The 17,371-nt window shown below is 42.4% G+C and overlaps 1 protein-coding gene across 8 annotated transcripts in view; it reads left to right on the top strand.

The window, feature by feature from the left end:
* The window catches only part of sh3pxd2aa (SH3 and PX domains 2Aa), a 95,217-nt gene that overhangs the window by 64,215 nt on the left and 13,631 nt on the right, over positions 1-17,371 (top strand). For 5 of the 8 annotated variants that reach the window (XM_047577899.1, XM_047577898.1, XM_047577897.1 and 2 more), the window contains 2 exons: positions 9,235-9,348; positions 12,647-12,730. In XM_047577899.1, the coding sequence (XP_047433855.1) occupies positions 9,235-9,348; positions 12,647-12,730 (198 nt within the window). The remainder of the gene's footprint in view (positions 1-9,234; positions 9,349-12,646; positions 12,731-17,371) is intronic. The other 3 variants (XM_047577902.1, XM_047577903.1, XM_047577905.1) reach the window with 1 other exon arrangement.

Here is a 17,371-nt window from a genome sequence, read left to right as displayed (position 1 = left end):
TAGAATACAGGCTCCTGATAGCTTGAGGCTATGAAATAATTGCATTTACCCGGAAACGTCATGAAATTCATTTGAATTTCAGCACTGATGTGTTCAATTTTGCCAGTATATTGTATTGCATGTCCCTAAAGGCTTTATACCTTGTATTAAGAAACAATGGGCCAAAGGTGACCAACAACATATTCAATTTGCATCTATATAAAATGCTACTGTTCCAGCATACACTTCATGAAATATTGAAATACTGAGTGGGTACTGAGCTCAACGTGCCCTTCGCCTCAGTGTGTCATGAGTAGGCTATGTCTGTAATCAAGGTGCACCACAGGTAGCATAAAAGATGTTCAGGATTAGTGAAGCCTGTTTGAGACAGAGTTCACATGGGACGCTGAAGTCAAGCCTCAGCATTGACACACAGCATCAGTCAAGGTTAGGCTGTATATGGCTTGCTATCGTCCTCACAAGACCCTAGCTTAGCTGCCTTCGCTTAGCTTCATCCCCGGGCAGTAAAAAGGTGTTAATGTGCTTCAGTCGGTTCATTCTTCAGAGTTGAGCTCAGACAGTCTGGGGACAGTGGAGGTTTTAGCTTGCCACGGATGCACCCTCAGGGGTCGAAGTTAAAAATATCCTGTTTGATTATTTGATGTAGAGGCACTGGGAGGTACCAGACAGGCTGCTGTGTCACAAAGGTGGTGTGGGGTTGCGTGTTTGTCACAGGAGGCTATTTTTAGCTGACGGGTGGACACACGCTACGCTATCATTCACACAAATACCATACTGTGTGTAGGGTCAGTGCAGGGCGTGATGTTTAGTGAACACTGGTTATTAAAAAGTCCCAGCTATCCTCTTTCACTTTGTAACCATTCTGACTCAATAACAGAGGCTCAGTGTTTTATGGAAACATCAAGCAGGTAACATGAGCTTCAAACTTGGATGTAGTGCTTCCACCCTAGAATGCCAATGAAGACTAGAACCTTGAAGTTGACTTTCTAGGAAGAAACCTTAGGAAAAGAGTTTCATGTCACTCACATACCTCATTTTAACTTGGAGATGAAACTTTGAAGTGTCTTAAAGTTCACCAAAAAACATTATTTTCCATTCGCTGTCTGTAGGTTGGAGAGGTGGTTCTACAAAAGTTAGTTATTCGGTACTTAAAGTTTTAAACTTTCCGCAAATGCTGGATGTAGCTGACTTGTCTTCTTAGGGTTTGATTTACACAGTGTTGGACATTTTTTGACACGGCACCGGGTATCTGCTAACACAGTGGCTAATCTTTTGTGCTGATGACTAATCTGGGCTCAACTGGGATTCTTGGCACTGCTTTAGCTGAACGTTTTTCAGACACTTGAAAAAAAATAAATGTGATTTTGCCTTGGTGTAACCTCAGTGTTTCAAACACCTTCTCCGATTTCACTACTTTAAAAGACCCTGTGGAATATCAAAGTATTTTCTGACAGAGGCAGTTTGCGTGGCCATACTTGGCGTGTGAGACGTGGGCATATTAAAGCTTAGCAGACTCCCAGTGTGTATGTTGAAATCCTGTGAACACATGCATGCTTTTGAGACACATAACGGTTATTTCAAAAAAATTGCCAACATTTAGCATGTCCACTGAACGGATGCAGAGATATTTTTAGGTGGTGATGATGAAGATCTGGGTCAGAAAACCAACACTGCTAATTAATCCCATTGATGAAGCTTCTGCAATCCCTGGTGAAGATAATACTGTGGCTAATTTCACATCTGGCTTCATGCAGCAGCGATTGTTGTCCTCCTATTTAAGGCATATTCTTTGAATCTGCTTACACTGCAGAAAGATAAGCAGGCAATTCAATACGCTGCCCTGAAAAGCAGCGCTGCCTTCCACCGCTCGCTGCTCTCCGCGGAATCTGTTCCTAATTAAAAGTTGAGGGGAAGAAAGGGGAATGACAGTCACCTCATGGGTAAGCCTGGGACATCATATATCGAAAAGACATCCGCGTCAAACCCCAGGGCCGTGTGGACAACTCCAAGAGGAGAAAGTGAAAGGAAAGTGTGCTGGGCTGTTTATAGATGGAACGTGGAATACTATGGCTTTGAAGCTGCAGCCAAACATCTGCTCCCCCCCTTCGTCCTCTCTCCGTCTGTCTGTCTTTCCCGATACCACTCTTTTAATCTCTTTTTTCCCTTGCTAGCTCCCTTGCGTTCTTTCTCACCTCTGTCCGATTTTTATTGCTCTTCAGAAGTCTCTCCACGCACCTCAAATTCCTTCAGACCTCTCCTGCAGCAGCCTGCTTTGTTGTGGTCAGTGATAAGCTAGCTGTGCTCGGTGACTGCGCCACTCTGTTTACTGTGACCTTCACTTTACCTCTGCAGGAAAATGCAGGCAATCATTGCACGCAAACACATGGTGTAGCTAGAAACTCCAGTTAGAGCTCGGCGGTGGAAGAAATACCAAGAAATTACAACTGCTGTCCCACATGTTCATATTTTGTGCTGTTGTGTTTGTGTGTATAAATGTGGAAGACGGTGGGTTTTGCTGTGTAACCTTTTTGAATATAAGTCATTTGTCGTTGAGCAGCCCATAAATCCACTTGGGTCTGTTATGTCAAGCTAACTAAGAGTATGTAAATCAATTTCCTTTTAAAACAAAACCCACAACTGTTGGACCGTCTCTAATTTCAGCGTTTTTTGTAAAGAAAACAGATTGGGAACCTCACTAGACACCTGGACGATAAAATGTTCAGACACCTAGCAGAAAATTAGCACCGTAGCTCTGGTTGAAGTTGAGCGGGCCCACAAAACTCTGGGATTGCTTTACTCATTGGTGTGACTCACTTAAACACACACAGACATACATGGAGTGCATCCAGCCACCAGTAACATAGTATGCTGACTCCAACCTGTTAAAACAACAGTCTAACACACACACACACTGCAGTCAACAGTCTGCAGTATGCATTTCATTACCTTTACAGACACCTTTTATTTGTCTTGCTCCGTGGTGGTTCATTTTCACAGCTGCCACTGCTGCTGAAGCCCGCCCACACTACCGTACCTCGCTTTAGCCAGCATGACTCTTGTTTTTTTTTGTTGTTTTTTTTTCATGGCAGGCCTCCAACATGTACACACGGTTAGTTATTTGTCATGTTTCATAGGAAAGGTGATATGTTTGCTTCCATCTGAGGAACTCTTTGAGCATGACTTTCACCACATAGAAGGTACGCTCGGTGGTTCAGCATCTTTTCTTGTTTTCTAAAACATACTGTAAAATATGCCTCAGAGGCAGAGGTGCTGCCCCAACTGAAGACGATCAGGGATCTCAGTAGGTTGTTGATGAGTGACGCTAAAAGAAGGAACAGACCATCAGTCGAATTGATTCTCTGTAGGGGGCTGTACCTCTGAGGCCATGGTGCAGCAGTAGGGTGCTGTATTGAACAATTGTGTGTCTGATATGAGGCTCCTTTGTAGGATGGCTTGACTCAACTGGAGGAGAGAGCTGAGGAATTCACAGCACAAAATGTGCCAGTTGAGGGTGTATCCTTAACACGTCTGCTAAGAGGTTTATTGGACACAAGTTTATATATCTTGTCTTTCCTTTCCCAATAGCTTGGGATCTCTCACAAGGAAACGTTTGCTAGGGAGAGGGACTGTACTCTGTTACCACTGTAACACTCTTTGGGATAAACAGACAAAATGTGTGGTTGCATGTGTTTATATTTTCATGTCATTACTTTTTGGTGTGCACTTGAAAACCCCAGTGATATAATACATACTGCCTATTGCTGTTGGCTAGGTTAGTTAACTGGTGTCTTCTTGATGCTAGTTGGTTAGTTAGCTGACAGCTAGCCCGAGTTTTTTTTTTTTTTTTTTCCCAGTTGGACTTGGCTTCCAAATGTGTCTTGCCCAAAATCTTGGCACAAGGGAGACGTGTTAGTTGACATGTAGTCACATATCCCATCACTTTTGACCTACTGCTACTGGCTAGGCTAGTTGGTGTCTTGTTGTTGGTTGGTAGTTGGTAGCTGACTACTAGCCTGCTGGTTGGACTGGGCTTCTAAATGTGTTTTGCCTCGAGTCTTGGCACAAGGGATTGTAACATCTCATCCTGTTTAATAATGAATGTTCTAGAGTAGATTGTTATTTACAATGAACAACAATGATATTGTTTTTCATCCTGTGTAGGATGGCTAACATTTTTCCATGGAGTTCGCTGCGATGTGTCATGTGAATGCTTGTAAAATAAGATGGATCTCAATAGTTCTCGTTAGTTAAAATGTCATCATCAAATACACAGATCAACAATCTAAAAAGGCTGATTTGTGGAGTACATGAGTTACCAGGTTATCTGTTGCAAAGGCACTGCACAGAAAACCATGATGAAGAGTGTCAACCACTTATTTGTGTCTTTTTGACAGAATCCTCTGTGTTGGCATCGCCAACACACTGATGTAAGTCACTGGTATGCTTCAAATACAGTGTCTGGGTCCACTCTGCACACTACTACTTCCATGACTTGCTGTATGTGACAAAAATGACCTAAGTGGTTACTGTCTACAGTTGACACTGGTGGTTTCCCAGCCCACCACACCCTCCCCCACTTCACTGGTCAGTTTATGCATCATGCCATGCATATGCTGAGCCAAGTTCTGCTTTACTTTAATTGAGTGTTTCTTCTCCATCTGACGGCCAATCTTTGGTCCAGATCTCCTCCTACGGGACAGATTTTCTGTGAAAGCTGTGATCTGGCCACAGGCATCTCACACATGAGGGTCAGCCCACTTCTCTCGTGGTTCAAGTTGGCTACGCTGCCAACCGGCTGCTAAAGAGTTTCTGGTTTTCTATCTTTCTTATTCAGTCACTTGTGCTCACATCACCCTCTCCGTTTTGTTTTCCTTAACCTTCGTCTGCAGTCTGTTTTACCCTTTGTGAGTCAGAGTGTATGTTTGTGTTCGAGGTTGAGTAGCAGTCACTCTGGTCCTCATTTATCTGCTTTTACTGTGCCCACTTTCTCCAGAGCTAGATTTATAGGGGAACTGGGTCCTGTCAAAGCCTTGCTTTGCACTGCCATGTGTGCACATGATGCAGTCTGAAGTTTGGCATGTGTGAGTAAGATAAAGAGGCTTGCCCCACTGTTTCTGGCCTTTGGGATATTTTCTTTCACTGTGCCTATGTGAAGAAAATACATGCAATATATAAAAAATGTATAAAAATGTATTTCACCTCCTACAAATCATTTTTCTGTATGCAGATTTTCTTTCTTTTTTTTTTTTAAATTTATATCATTTGAGAGGAAACCCTTCATGCTTATAATTCCTCACATTTGGACTTCTGTCAGGAATCTGTCAAAATGTTCATCTGTGTTTTCACTGAGGACACTGCTGCAGTAGTTGTCATGTTGCACAGCTGCTGTCATGTCTTCACCACTCCTTATATTGCTCCGCTGTTTGTTGTTGTCTGTGTCCTAACACATTTTCAGCATTAGTAGCATTAAAAAGTAAGTTTATCCTCCTTTTTTTGTTCCGTTTTCACACAATCACCTGCCCTTATCTGCTTCAGCTATTTAAGGCGAGATGAGATACGCAGCAGCTGGGGAGCTCGCACCTACCATTGTCGAAAGCAAACAGCCTTTTCAGTCCTCTAGCGGTGTGGGAGATTTATTATTCTGTTTTTCAAACGCATACCAGGTGGGATGAAGCGAGGAAAAGCTCCTGATTTTGTCTCAGTGCGGAGCCCGTGCTCTGCTCTGTACAGGTGGCTCCAATTCTTCTTTAGCTTTTTGAGTAGCTGCAATGAATCAGCCTATGAAAGCCCTAATGTGTTTCATATGGCCCAAGCTGTTCTTGCTTCCAAGCAGATTTTTCACTCTGCTGAAAATAAACTTTAAGATATGAAAACACAAACTCGAAAAGAGGATGATTCCAAACCCTGTGAGGCGGCGTGGACAGCACGCATATGAACATCTACGGTGATACACAGTACGTCATCCCGGGCATAAACCTGACTCTGGATGCTCAAGTGTGACAGCCCCTCTTGAGTTAACGAGACCTAGCAGTGTACCGATCACAGTTCAGTACAACATCAGGCTTCTTAAACCACAAGCCATGGTGTAAGATTAAATTAGCATACTATTACTGCCATAACGTCAAGTCCAATTTCATATGAGACTGCTACTTACCCCAGTCAAAGCAAAACAGGCTCCTAAATTGATCTGGATGGGTCCAAATTGTACCACGCTGACCTCTCCTGAAGCCTGACTGCACTGTGACGTCTCTGCGGGAATCAAGGCGTCAACAGAAAGCTAGTGTGACTGTGAGGAAGCTCAGGCAGGATGAGCTTCGCTGCAGCTACTGCGCTAAAGCCCCCACGTGTCTGCTGGCCTTCAGGTTGAATTAACCCCCATGTTCACCGTGAGATGGGACTTGCTGTGGGGAAGTTTTGGGGCCACGATATTTCACTGTGATTCTGTGCGGCGTACGCTGGAAGGAAGGTGTTTTTATGGTGCACATAAGCTGTAAAATTCCCGGTGGCTCAGGCCTCACTGTGCTTATATGGGTTTAAGGCCAGATGCAGGGAGCTGGCTGCTGTGATCTGTTCAGTGGCAAAAACAAAGCGAACTATTTTTTACTAAGAAAAGAATTCTCTTTTGTTGGTGTGACCGTTTAATCTGCAAATACACATGCAAATAATCCTGGACTAACCATACGACTCAAAGTGGACTGATTATCTTCCTAACACAGTGGCCCCTAAAGTACAATTTTAAAATTGTTGACGTATTGTTTGTTATTGTCTGGCGTTTCCAAGTTTACTAGTTGATAATGTTTCTTATTGAGTGTTGCACCTTAACAGCTGTGCAGTTTTACAATGCACGCACTGTTTAAATTTGAATTGGAGATGTATTATATGTCCTTTCTCATACTGTAACTGCGTTGTAGTTTTGAAACACTCCATTGCCCTTTTTACCATTACTGTTACTTTCCCTATGATACAGCTCAATGTTGCCGGCATATTTTCCACATCATTCATAATACGTGTTAATGTGATTGGTGTCTTGCCGGGTAATAAAAAAAGGGCGTGATGGGCTGATTCACCCGGCTTGTCTTACCACATGAGAGTTGAGGAACCATATGGCGGTTAATACGTTGGAGCAGCGATGACTTCATTATTGGACTCATTTGGAGGGAGAAGAAAAATATATAGTTTGTTTCCGTTTTTGTTCCACTTTAACATTCATCTCCACCCATCTTTGTTTTTATTTTGTCACTCCTGCCGCACATACACGTTCAATCAGGCTTCTAACTGAAGCCAGTCACTTCAGACCAATTTAAGTACTTTGATAGTGGGGAAATTTAGCCTGCGCAGCAACTAAAGTAGGAAAGCCCACGAGCAACTTCATGAAACTTTTGCTATGCTGCAGCACCTCCTCCTTAAAAAAATTCTTCCCCACTTCTTTTGTACTTTCTATGGTAAGAAGTAAAGTTCTGTGATATAAAATCTCAGTCTTGCCTCAGACAGAGTCAGCTGTAAGTTAAAAGGATGTGTCATGAATTGGCAGCACAGCAAAAATGCTAATGAAACCACATATTTTTAAGACAAGTGACATGGTCTGTGGTGCTTTTTCAGTTCCACTGATTCGATCAGAACTACTCTGACGAAAGTATTTCTTTGAGACGTCAAATTCAGTAAACATACTCTTCGTTTAATGACGCATGCTAGTTGCCAAAATGCGAGTGATGAACTGCCTTTCGGTTCTTTTGGTTTTGGTTGCGGCCCAAAGTGACATGTGTTTCTGCAATTGTGTCAAGTCAGCTCAGCCAATGGTGTAACAGAGTTGTATAGATTTGTCCACAAGCTCCTCATTAGTCAGTAGTACTCAAAGCATGATCTCTCTCCTCCACAGCTACAGCGTCGCTGAAGCAGGGACAGTATTTTTCAAATGCTGTGATAGAAGGAGTGTAATGCAGGGGCGTGATTTTTAAGTCATTTGGGAGTGGAGACATTTCCTGCTTCTTAAGACACCTAACACTAAACCTGAAGATTTGGGTCAAGGAACAAAGGATAGAGAAAATATGGACAATCCAAGAAGTTTCTGAAATGGTGTAAGGAAAAGGTTGTGAAAGAAAAAAGAAGAACAGCAGTTAAGAAAATCTTTATTTTTGGTAAATAAGCATGTTGTCATGACTCATTTTAAGCCTTGCAAGCACTGGAACTGGTTGGCTGGTCAGTTGGCCAATCTGGCAAGCAATATCTCAGCAGATTATTTTAGACATTTGAGCTGCCAGGGGTTGGATCCTAATTACGTTGGTGGTCCACTGACCCGTCTTCTAAGACCACCATGAGATTGATGGCTATGGTTTTAAGTCAACCGTCTTGTAAACTATTACACAAATGAGCATGAAATTTGGTAGAGATAGCAAAGGTCCCCTCACTTTTGTTTTGGCAAACTCTTCTTTTTATCACGCATGCAGTGATATACTCACATCCACAAATATCTGAATGGGCAGTTTGATACTCTCTGCCTTCCAGACACTGAATCCTATTAACTAATGAAATCCCTGGTCATTCATCTAGGGCCAACATTGGGTTGACATTGTTTTTGGTTTAACACAACTATCCCACCAACCGTCACATGCATTTCAAATAAACCGAGTGATTTTTTTATGAGTTTTTATGTTGTCAGCCTCAGCCATGGATAACCCTACAGATGACTAAACGCTAACACTGCTAATCACCTCTGAACTAGAAATCTTCTGGGAAAGTTTGGGACATAGCAGTAGAACATGCTTGCTGATGAGTAATCCCAAAGTGTGGCCCTTTAACCTCCTCCAGCTGATAACAGATTCATCTTCAACGGTCCCAACAAGTGTTTTCCAAATGTCTGTTTTGGTCCAAGCTGCAACTCTTTCTTTTCCTCTGTAATGTTGTTCAGTTTCTGGTTTAGAGATCAAGAGAACTTTCCAAGTAGGTGAAGCTTTCAGACGGCATTAAATTCTGCCTCAGAACCATCTGTCACTCCGATAGAGACGAGGCCTAGCATATTAGATGTACAGTTTCTCTACTCATACATAGGCTGCATCAAGGACAGTGGCAGTCCTGGCTCCCATACAGTCACTTTATACTACAGATGAGAGAAGAGCAACTGATGAGCCATTTTCATCAGTTACTGTAAACCTGTACGCAGGAAAAAGCTCACTGCCGTCCCCCGGGCTTCAGCTGTGATAATGTGTTCATCTTCCTTTCCTCTACTTTACTTTCTAGGCTGGTGGTTTGTAAGCACAGCAGAGGAGCAGGGCTGGGTCCCAGCAACATACTTGGACTCTCAGAATGGAACCAGAGACGATTTGGATCTGGGCACTTCCAGGACTGGAGAAGGTTAGTGCACACACGCGCACACGCACACACGCAATGTTATGAGATTCATAAAACACGGGAAGGCATAAACGTCACATGGCTGAGTCATTATTCGAGAGAAGTCTGCTGATCGTGATTTCTCAATCAGGGTTTTTTTTTTCGTTCTGTGTTCACATCTCAAAACAGTGTACAAACATCGGCGCTAAACACACTCACAAACACACTTCCAGTCACACATTAGGAACCTTGGAGACCACAGTCGCAGCACCATGGTGAAACGGTACCAGACCGCAGCCAAAGGGGTTGCAATATTTTGGCACCACAGAAAATTCCTTTCAACTCCCCCGGGAGGCTGCAGCTCTTGCAGGAGCCTCGTTTTGTTGTGACCCTTTCCTCCCACATGTTTAGTCTGACTGCTCTGATGGAGCATTTCATCACTGTGTCATAACCCCCTTTCTGCTTGTAGACCGAGGGAATCCAATGGAGATAAACAACACGCAGCAACACACAAGTGTGCACACATGGCTGCGCAGAAATGCTAACGAAACTCTGTGGTGCATGCACGCAGCCGATTTGTAGCGGTGTGCGGCGATGAAACGGCGGAATCCCTCTGGAATATCTAACAAACATTTTTTGTCTTTCCTACAAGACATGCGTCAGTGGACCGTGGCATTATGGCACACACACGTAACACACTCTGCGATGACGACGACGGCTCTTGCGCAGCTGCTACACTCTCTGTTATTCGCTGGTTTTGTTTTTCCATTCTCTTTGCAGCACAGACACGCATTTAATAGATGGTCCCGGTGAAAGTGGAATTACCTGTAATGTTGGAGGAGCTGCAGATGAAATAACAGCTCAGTAACAGCTCGGTGGCAAACGAGGCAAACGGTCCATTTGCTGAATTGTGCCTGTTTTTAACCTGGCAGTTTTTTTCCATTTACATGGATATAGTCGGCCCTTAGGAGTGTGAAGTTGGCATGTTTCACAGAGCCGTTAAGCACACCTATGCATCCGATTCCACAAAAGGCAGTGGTACGAGAGTGTATGCAGCCTCCAGTCTTAGTTGGTAATTAATTTAACTCTATATATAATTTAAATGTATTTGTCCCCATACGTTGACATTGCTTGCATTTTAGGTTTGTTGCAGCTTATTCTGCTTCATGTAGACATGTTGTCCTCATAAGGAGACACTTTCTTCTTCTGTAGTGAAGGGTCAATGCACTTTATGATGGGTAATGCGTTTATTTATGCTTATTAACTTTTCTAGTTTGATATGACATGCAACTTTAACAAGTCATCATTTCCAATTCTGCTTTTGCATTGTAATACACACTTGTGTCCACATTTTTTTTTTCCAAAAACTATTTCCAGTTCAGAGATGATGCTTATTTTTTGTACTTTTTAGGTCCTACCAATCCCAAAAAGTCTTAACCTTATCTTATGTAAATTGAGATTCATTCCAAACAAATGCTTTAGTCTCAGGAGGTTAATTTACTCTCTAATTTACAGTTTTGTTTAGGTGGAAGTAAAAATGTCAGTTTTTGCATGGAGACTTATCGGCCCAGTGCTGTTTATTTTTGCCGTACAGCTGTGACTGAATTTGGCGAACTTGTTGCAGTCTTAGGCAGCGTACGTGGAAAAAGATGTACGAAGATTTTTGTGTCCCCACAGGAAGCCTGCTAATCCTGATGAATTGCCTGAACTGTCAGTGACCGAGCTGCATTTTCTGTAATGTAGGCTCCACAAAAAAGGACAAGGAAGGAAGGAATTAATCTGTCGTAGAGCAGGAAGTCAGGTAGTTCAAAGTTGAACCACATCATCGGTTTACCTCAGTACAACTGGCTTCTTATAGATAGGAAGCCTGGTCCAGTCTACAGACAGAAGACCGAGAGTAAATTTTCATTAAAGCTCCCGTGTGACAAGGATACACATGGTTCCATGTCAATATACCCCGCACTCCTGTCAGTAGTCCCTGTTTTCCCATTAGGCCTGATGTCTCTGTGTTTGCACACATCGTCACTTCTCATTGCCGATCTTCCAGCTTCCTGACGTCTCTTACATCTCATTATCTCTGCGTGGCCTGTAACCTAATTCCGCTGACAGCTCAGCGGAACCGACAGGCTCTGCTCGGCCCTGCTGAAATTACCTCGAAATAACATTTCCCTTTGTGCCTTCCCTTAGCTGATATTTCAATTAGGGGGTCAACAGGAGCAGAGTGATGCTCAGTGGGATGGATAGACGGAAAGGCAGCGAGGAATCAAAAGGGAGAGGAAGTGACAAGTAGCAGAGGCACACGCAGGGAGGCGGGTGGATGTTGAGCAGGAGCATTTTTATAAATAAAGCCATTTTCAAATGTACCTATTTGATTTTCTGTAATTTCACAAAACTCTTTGAAAAGTTGATTTCACAGAGGCCACTTCTCACGGCAGTGGTAGGTTCATTTAAAGGCTTTTTTTGCTTTAATCGATTATATACACACCATAGATTAGAGCATATAAATGGATCCTTACGCTACATTATGTTAATAAGTTTTCACAAGATGGTATGGAACAAAAACTCTTGGAGTGTTGGTTTAACCCATATCATTTCGCTGGTACACCGGATGCTCATTATTTATCATCTGTAGCATGCTGACATACCAGATCTGCACAGACACGGTTCCACTTCAAACATGCATAAAAATCTAAATTTAAAAAACTAAATGCATATACACAAGAGAAGAGAAGAGAAGAGAAGAGAAGAGAAGAGAAGAGAAGAGAAGAGAAGAGAAGAGAAGAGAAGAGAAGAGAAGAGATTGATAACACATGCGCTGCGAATACTCACAACACCACTGAATACAGAAATACACTGCAAGTAGCACAAGCAACAATGGAAATATTCCAGTGGACACCAAAAAAGAGGAAGAAGCTTCAAATAAAAAAAATGTATATTGTTAATGCTGTCAATTTACATAAAAAAATAATATTTTTTTTATATTATATATTTATATTTTATATTATATAATTATAAGGAATCATGTGATCGGAATGTTAAAGCAGAAAATAAACACCAAAAACACCACTGAAGGTGTTTTACTTTGCTTTTCTTTGGTCTATTTCCACGTGGTCTCTTGAGCTCTCCCAGCCACTGTATTTCTTAATTAACAGCTTCCCAACCCAGTTACTTTCCTCATACAGATGTTTGAAACTATTTTGCTCCTGCTGACAAGAACTTCCCTTTCTTCAGTTTGCTAATCTGTGCTTCTTACACTAACTCCTTATTTGTTTGTTTATCTTCTCTTTTGGTTGCTCATCACCTTCATCACCACCGTCATCAGTTACTAAAAGACGCAAGGCCCATCTGAAGAGGCTGGACCGCCGCTGGACCCTCGGTGGTATGGTTAACCGCCAGCAGAGCAGAGGTGAACGTGAAAACACACACACACACACAATACCCACATGCATGTATGAAACCCATACATGTATTCAGGAGAAATCAATTTCTCCATTTTCCTCACGTCAGGCAACAAACCAGCTCATGCCACACATAAATCACACGTCGGTGTATTGCGTTGCCTGCATTTACAGATGAGAACCAACCGGAAAGAGTGCCTCAGGTGTCCTTATGTGACATTCAGGTCATGATATCTCCAAAAAAGCAGCTGAAAAACAGCTGAAGTTTTGGGTTTGCTTGAAGACCTTTCATCCAAGTAGTTCTGAAAGACTAGCGGGGAGTTAGGGTTTAAGTTGGAATACCTGTCAGAGTTGTTCTCCTAACACCAACATGCAGTCGCTCGCAGTACCTACAGTTATATGCTGCCAGCCGATTTAACAGTTAATTCAAAATAAAGTAGTTCTCTGTAAAGTTATCCAAACATTGTCTTTTCTCAACTTCTATACATTTTGCAGAACCTATCCACTTGTAGAAACGACATAATCAGTGTCCATATGCTAATTTTCGGGGGCCAGAGTGTGCATTCCACCGTGTATGATGTTATTGTATTGTATTGTGTTTATATTCCAATAATCACAAAGTATCTGAAAACCTATCTACCCACACATGCAGTAAAGTATGCTCCTTTCCCACCTAGTGCAAAACACAAACATATAGTAGTGCTTATGAGCCCCTCTCATGGCCCCTCACTGATTTCACATATTTTGTGGCCACATTGTAAACAACTTAATTTACATCTTTACAGCTCAGCCAACAATAACAACAACATCAGGCCCTTGGCGTCTGCCCAGAGCAACATATTAGGTGGCCGTGAGTCAGCTCTGACAGTAAAATCTCAAATCTCACTCCATCAAACGTGACTCTCCTTTGCTCACACTGAGCAACCAAATAGTTGGGCTACGTTAAACAGATTTGGATTATTAAGGTCATTTGGCACTAGCGCAACGACCTTAACAACCGCTGAGCTCCTGCGAAAGTAAATAATTTGATAACTGCGTTGCTTCTCCATTTGAGAAATCCTCAGGTTTAAAAACCTGTTAATGACTTTCACGTTTAGCCTGAACTGAAAATGTCAAATTTTGGAAATGTGCCTTTAGTTTTTATGTCGTACCTGCGGTTTGGACAAGTCAGAAGTGAGGCCACGTCTGAGAACACAAACGTCACTTTTCTTGGTTTGAGTAGGTACTTTCTAATCCAAACTTTTCTCAGACAGTCAGTCCATGTGTGTTTCCAGTATTAGTCAGTGCTTCTGAAAGACACCTTGTACGGTAGTTAAGTTAGTTTTTTTATGAAAACTGTACCAGGACCTGTGCAACCTCCGTAAAACCTCTAAAACTACACTTTATTTCTCAGTGTCATAGTTTAACTTGGCCTGACTTACAAATGAGCTGTTTAGAGTCAACTATTGTGTCTGTTGTAAGTGTTATTGACAGTGAAATAACTTTAAACGATGAACAATTAGCAGCAGTTGAGGCGTTTATTGATAAAGCTCTAATTGCTTAATGTCACATCCTTGCACTGATTGCTTGTAGGACTATCTAACTGGGTGCAGAGATATTTTTCTCTCAGTATCGGTTGAAACACATCCCACTATGAAATCCAGATGCTGTGTTGCCAGTCTCATATTCTGATAAGCCAGGCTACTCAATTAGCAATCAGGACAGCAGTGTTAGCCCCTAGGAACATTACCTAACTAGATCCAGCATGTCCCTTAGAACAACGAGGTTTTGCCCGAATGAGCCCATGGAAAGTGTGAAAGTGGGGTAGCAGCCCAATCTGCAGACTGGTTTTAATCACGCAGACCTCAGCCTCTGTAGATGAGTCACCCGGCTAGCTGTCGCCACCATAGACTGGGGCCATGAAACCTCTTTGGAGGCCACGTTCTTAAATGCCAGCACACCTAGCTTTTAAATTTTATTGGGTGGAAGTTATTTCAGCTCACATTTTTGGATTTCTTAATCCTTAAACCCCTTTTTGATACCCTTGAACGTGCTGTGTCAGTTTCTCCACAATGTTGTTTAAAAAAAAAAAGTGAAATCTCACAGTCGCTGCCACGCAAAGCAGGATTACCAACCAGGCAACGGCAGCATGCAAACTCCACCAAGGCTCCAGAAAACGTTCTGAAAGTGTCAGGCTCAGTGTGTGTATTGGATAGATTAGAGGTTAACTGGAGAGTATGCACTGCTTCAAAATTCAAGGTACAACGCTATCTCTGGTATTTTTCATCCAAAATTGTAATATCTTTTGACATGATAAGACGGGAATCGTTTATAGTTGCAACGCAGACTTGAAGGGCTCCCTTGCATCAAGGTTCACGTGTTGAGTATTTCCACACACACCCATGAAGACTAACAAGTAGGGATGCTCCTCCTGTGGACTGGAAGTTTTGAGGCTAGCCAACCACTATTAAAACAGGAGAAGTAGTAGTTTTGACAATTAGTGGTTTAGGTTAATAGCAGACCTAAAACAAATTACTACAAAATATGGCTGACATCCTATACGATCTGATCATTCCAAAAATGCTCGGCTTCAGTACCTCCCAGTATTAGTTGGAAAATCCATACTAACAAGTGTGCAGTAGCTCATGTTTACAGCACAGACCATTAGCTGACATTCTCAGTCAATATTAACTCCACAAAAACTACATACATCCATTAAATATCAATTAAAAACAACATTTATGCTTCTGCATCACTATGTACAGCGTAGCTCCATACCCTATGCTACAGACTGACAGGTCACAGGAACGCAGGCTGCAGCTCTGATTAATCTTAAATGTGTTTCTTTGTCTATGTGTCTCCGCGAACGTGCGAGCTTCCTCAAGAAAACCCATACACACCATCCGCTCTATTGAAGTGCTTTTAGTCACCAATTAGTGTTTACAATAGAGCAATGCTTGCACTCAGTGTAGATCTTTTGCAAAAGTTTAAAAACAAGTTTAAACATGCATACCTTCCAGGCATGTCTTAGGATTGCAAATATCATTATGTGCAACCAGATATCAACCAGTGTTGCCACATAATGTTGAAGATTTCCAGCCCAAAAGCTGTTTAAAGACTGACCAAACTGACCAAAACTCAAGACTGAGATCTTGTTTAGCATTTCAACCACCCAGGTTGCTTGCAAATGCAATGCAAACCAGCATTAAAAAGTAATTTAAAAAAACAAAAACACTTTGTATCAGGTGGGCTAGGTGTTAAGGTTGGAGCAAAAGAGGTTGAGGCCAGGGTGCAAACAAAAGCTTTTTATCAACTTAAGGCGCTGCGGACAGTAGGTAGTCCAGAACTCAAAAATCACAATAAACATGACTAAGTAGCAAAAATCATGGCACGGAAACAAAAACATTAAAACTAGAACATGGCGACAACAAGCATGGCACAGGTGACAGTACCAGGGGCACAAAAAAAAAACGACAAGACAAGGAACAAAGTGAAAGGCACGGCTATATATACACAAGAGGGCTGACAAGGCACAGGTGAAGCAAATCAGGGCAATCACACGGGGAGAAACCAATGAGCAATCAAGTGGGGGGGGGGGCACACATGGTATAACACAAAACAGGACAGGAAACCAGGGAACTTAACAAAATAAAACAGGAAACTCAAAACATGATTGTCTAGCAAAACCACCAGTTTCAGCACATTCATAGCTGGAAGCATCATCAGAGCTCTGATGGTCCAAAAATACAAAGAGTGGTTGGACGCTGCAAAAGAGTTTTGGTAATTTCCTGTACAGAGTATTGCTTTGTAAAATATTCAGTTAGACAGCATTGGCTTTGTTTCAGCAGAGGCTTCAAAACACACATTGCTGTAGTCCACTGATTCTGTGACTCATATTGATAAAGTCACATATTAGGGGACTGAGGAATTTTACATGATAATGAGAGTCTGCAAACAGGCTAAAAGGCTCCTGGACTCTCTCTTGAGTCTGTAACTGTGTGAACATGTTCATGAACAGACTAACTGCCTCAACTCACGTTAACTGAGCTCACTTTAGACCAGGATCAAACTTTTCTATGTGAAGGTAGAGCTTTTATTTGATGTTCCTGCTGCACCGAGTGGCTTGTATCTGGAGAAATAAATGTTACGACAGCCAGAGGTAAATGTAGAAGCCTGGTCTGATTTTGTCTTAAAACTTTTACGCCGTTCTAATAACCAATTTTGGTGTTTCCACATTTGCTTCATCCTTATCCTCTCCACTCTCTTGTCATTCCAATTTCCCCCTCTTTGTTTCGTGAACGGAGCCACCGCTGTCCCTGCCTGATAATGCATTGCTGAGCCAGCGATAAGAAGTGGGTGACAGAGATTTTACAGCTCAGCGCAGACACTTGAGATAGAGTTTGATTTAGGAGGACTGGCAAAGGACGAAAACAAAGATCACGTGCGATTTATGTTCTTGGAGGCTGTAATTTGCTAATGTGGAAAAGCAGGTCGTCTGCGCGCAGCTCCTTCGCTGACGAGGATTTCTTTGTCTTTTATGTGACACATTGAATCGGAGGTCGAGTTAATTTACGGCACGTTTTCTGCCGCTGATTCATATGCTCTGACACGAAGCCAGGTCGGGGTGTCTTGACCTCTCCGGGGTGTTGAACGGCCGCTGGCGGCAAACT

The sequence above is a fragment of the Mugil cephalus genome, chromosome 2, assembly GCF_022458985.1.
Source record: "Mugil cephalus isolate CIBA_MC_2020 chromosome 2, CIBA_Mcephalus_1.1, whole genome shotgun sequence".
Classification (NCBI taxonomy): Eukaryota; Metazoa; Chordata; class Actinopteri; order Mugiliformes; family Mugilidae; genus Mugil; species Mugil cephalus.
The sequence above is the reverse complement of the archived record's forward strand: the minus strand, read 5'-3'. Positions and strand labels throughout refer to the sequence as shown.